At 49.4% G+C, this 3,482-nt stretch overlaps 1 protein-coding gene across 1 annotated transcript; it reads right to left on the bottom strand.

The window, feature by feature from the left end:
• Positions 1 to 687: 687 nt before the first annotated feature.
• On the bottom strand, positions 688 to 3,252 carry BHLHE40 (basic helix-loop-helix family member e40). Its single transcript, XM_026857569.1, has 3 exons — positions 3,220 to 3,252; positions 2,889 to 3,159; positions 688 to 1,815 (listed from the first exon to the last, which is right to left on the bottom strand). Exons 1-3 carry the CDS (start codon positions 3,250 to 3,252, stop codon positions 956 to 958), a joined length of 1,164 nt encoding a protein of 387 aa, XP_026713370.1. The 3' UTR covers positions 688 to 955.
• Between the last annotated feature and the right edge of the window lie 230 nt (positions 3,253 to 3,482).

The following is a 3,482-nucleotide window of genomic DNA, read 5'->3' as shown; positions in this document are numbered from 1 at the left end:
GACTTCAGCTGAACTGCTCCCTCTTGCTCGAAGCTCTCGACTTGCCCCACGCAGGAAGCGGCTGCTCAGCGGCTGGGCCCCGCCAAAGGGACTCGTAAAACAACTTTGATTTCCAACAGGCCAGACCCAGCAGAACTGTACAGCAACAGTGAGAGAGAGGCCTGGAGTCAGGTGCAACAAGCAAAGTGATCCTTGGGATATTTTTCTCCCCTACCCGGCCCAAACTAGCAGCTCAAATTACAGGAAGGGGCGCGTGTTAATTTATTTATTAGATGTATGCCATGTAAAGCTTCCAAGCAGCATCTACCTTTTATTTCTTAAAAAAAAAAAAATTATATATATATATATATATATATATCAGCAAAGGTGTGGAGAGAAACCCGTCTTAAGTCTACCTGACTGTGCACGACCAAGCAGTGACCGCTGCTCTGCTCCTCCTCCGCTTTCGGCGGCGCTGCCACCAGCGCCACACCGTGCTGGTCGCTCAGATGCTGGCGGCTGATGGGCACTGAATCAGTTCAGCTCCAACTACTGGTGGGGCCGTCGCCTTAAAAGCCTTGATGAGAAGTACCATATTTTTATATTCACAGACCCTAAAACCAAGTCTGCCTAATGGAATATTTTTTTCACAGCTTTGCAACAGAGTCACAGCTGACCAAGTCAACCGTTGTTCTGCAGATGCAGAGAGGGAAGAAGGTAAGGGGTAAAGCACAAAACCCTTGCTGTTTTGTTGGGGGGTTTTTTTGGAAGTAGTTCTGATTTGCTAACCTGGGCACATCCTTCATCCTTCTCCAAACTACCTGACAAGTCAGAGAAAAGGGGATTTAGCTTCCTACATGCAGTGAACCTTATCCCCACACCTCAGTCCAGCCAATATATAAAAGTGAAATAGTCTCAAACTAAAAAAAAAAAAAGAAAAAAAAGAAAAAAAGAAAAAAAAAAAGTCACACTGCGCTTAGTCTTTGGTTTCCAAGTTCAAAGGAGGAATCTGCTTCAAAGCTTGAAGCAGAGCTGAGGAGTCGATAGGGGAATGGGCTGGGACGGGAGAAGGGAGTCTCTGGGGCATCAGCAGAGGCGGGGAGATTTTATCGGGGTTCATGAACCCCGTAAGTGCTGCGGCAGAGGCGGGGAGGCTGGGGTACAAGACAGGTACGGACGCCGGGTACCAGCACTTCTCCAGCATGGGCAGATAGGCTGTTGCGGATGGCGGGATCAAATAGAAAGGCAGGCACAGGGGGGGCTGGTGAGCGTGGGGGCCCAGGAAGCTGCTGGAAGAGCCCATCATGTCGCTGCCAAAAGGCCCATCGTCCTCCGGCGACTCCAGCCGGCTCCTTTTGGCCGGCGGGTCTTCAGTCTCTTGCTTAATAGAGCTTATTCTCTCCTGGACAGCATACTTGAGTTCAGTATCCTTTTTGAAATACTGCTGTTCGGATTTAGAGTCACTTTTCTCCAGCTCTCCCCCGTACCCGCTGTCCGTGTCTGTGTCGCTGCCGCTCTGCTCCCCACTGGAGTGAGCAAATGTCCTCTGGATCACAGGCACGCAGTTCTTCCCGTGTCCCTCCACAGCTTTGGCCAAGGAGACAGGTTTCTCTTTCAAGTCCACCATTTTAGGAGGGATGTCTCCAGACTTGCGGCCGGCTCCGCCCTGGAGCACCTCGGAGGCCATGCGGTGCAGATGGCTGACCAGCTGGGACGACTTCAGATCCTTCCCATTCTCGTGCTTTGCCAGGTATTGCAGCATTTCCTTGGCACACATCTGGAAACCGGATCGAAACATTTCCTGGCTGGAATCAAGGTTTCTTGATGACAGGTCACCTGAGGAAACATTAACAGAAAGAAATTAAAAATTAACAACGTGCTAAATAGTTCCATTACCATCTTTGAGGCAGACTGGCAGCAATATTAAACTTCAGTTACAGCACAGCTACAGAGCTGAACTCAGCGATCCACCTGAACTTTGCATACGTTCCCCCGATTTCTGCAGAAGAGAACATTTTTATTTGAACATCCGTCTGTCCACTCCTACCTAATAACTTTAAACTTATTTTTTTAGTTCTGCATTTACCGCATAGTCCCCCTTCAACAGGTGCTGAAGCACAGAGCAAAGGAGCGAGTCAAGCTGGTGCCTTCTCCGGGAAACACCCCAGGGAAGGTAGAGAGCACCTCGCCCTTCACCTACAGACAGAGCTCCCGGAGTGGAGCACGGCTGCCCGCCAGCAGCAATGCCAAGCCCGGGTGATTTTGCTTCGGCTTAAAGCTCTATTGCACTCCCTGTGGCTGCTGGAGCAGTGGAAGGCTCTTCAGAAAAACTAAATTTTACTTTATCAGATTCACGTGAGTGCCACATGCAAAAACAGAAGGAGGAAGTGCATCTAAAGCACGATAAGCTGAGACACCGGGTCCCCTCTTTGCCTGCAGAACACAGGCTAGCTTGTTTATAGAGAAACCTAAACCAGGTATGTCTAAAAAGCAAATTTACATCGTTTCAGAAAAAAAAAACCAACAACCCAAACAAACAAAACTGGGTTTGATCCAAATCTTAGAAACAGAAAGATCTGAATGGCTTTGGAGAAAACCTCACAGCAAACCTGGGCTTTAAATAAAACTATTTAAAATCCAATTTAATTCTAAGACAACTCCACGGGGCACTCTACACGGACCACACTGAAAAACGCATCTTTTTTTTTTTTTTTTTTTTTTTTTTTTTTTTTTTTTTTTTTTTTGCAAAAGCTCATAAGCAAAGCCAGAGAAAATGACAGCGATTAAAGGCAAGAACTCCTGCCTCCTCCTTCCTTGGGAACGAAGTGTCACAACTGCATTTCAAAGACTCCGCGAGAAAGTCCATCAAGCGCACGCAGGTTCTCACACGATATGATTTGAATACTCACCCGCTTGTAAACCATTCTGCAAAGCAATTATTTTTTGCTGCTGCTGCTCGATGAGGTTGGTGAGCGCTTTCACATGCTTCAAGGTGAGCTCGAGAACCACCGCCTTCTCCAGGTGACCTAGAGTCTGGGAGCAAAGGGACAGGTTGGCGCCTGCCGGGGGCTCGGCCACGCGCTGTCGGGGCTGCCGACGCTTTCCGAGGAACAGAGGAAGGACCGACGTGGCTTGGGGAAAAGGCTCAAAGGCATTGCCTCGATCCTGAGCACCACAGGGCTATAAATGACAGTATTCCGCAAAAAGAAGTTAAAAAGCAGGCTGCAAAGAGGCTCTCACGCAGTCCTGCGGGTAATTTCGGACCAGCCACATAGACCAGAGGGGAATATTTTATTTATCTGTTCTGCTGGCACCGTGACCTCAGCATGGGGGAACCCGACCGGCGGCTCCCCTCGGCCGGCACTGGGCGGGGGGGGGCACGGCCCCCCGGCAGCTCCCGAAGCCGCTGCAGGACACCCCCACACACACCTCCCAGCTCCCGGGAAAAGTTTGGGATGCGCTTCCACCGCGGGGCACGGCATTAAAAAATAAAAAAAAAAAAA

Source organism: Athene cunicularia, assembly GCF_003259725.1.
Source record: "Athene cunicularia isolate RWA chromosome 12 unlocalized genomic scaffold, athCun1 chr12_part1, whole genome shotgun sequence".
In the NCBI taxonomy this organism is placed as follows: domain Eukaryota; kingdom Metazoa; phylum Chordata; class Aves; order Strigiformes; family Strigidae; genus Athene; species Athene cunicularia.
This window is presented reverse-complemented; position numbering and strand designations above follow the sequence as displayed.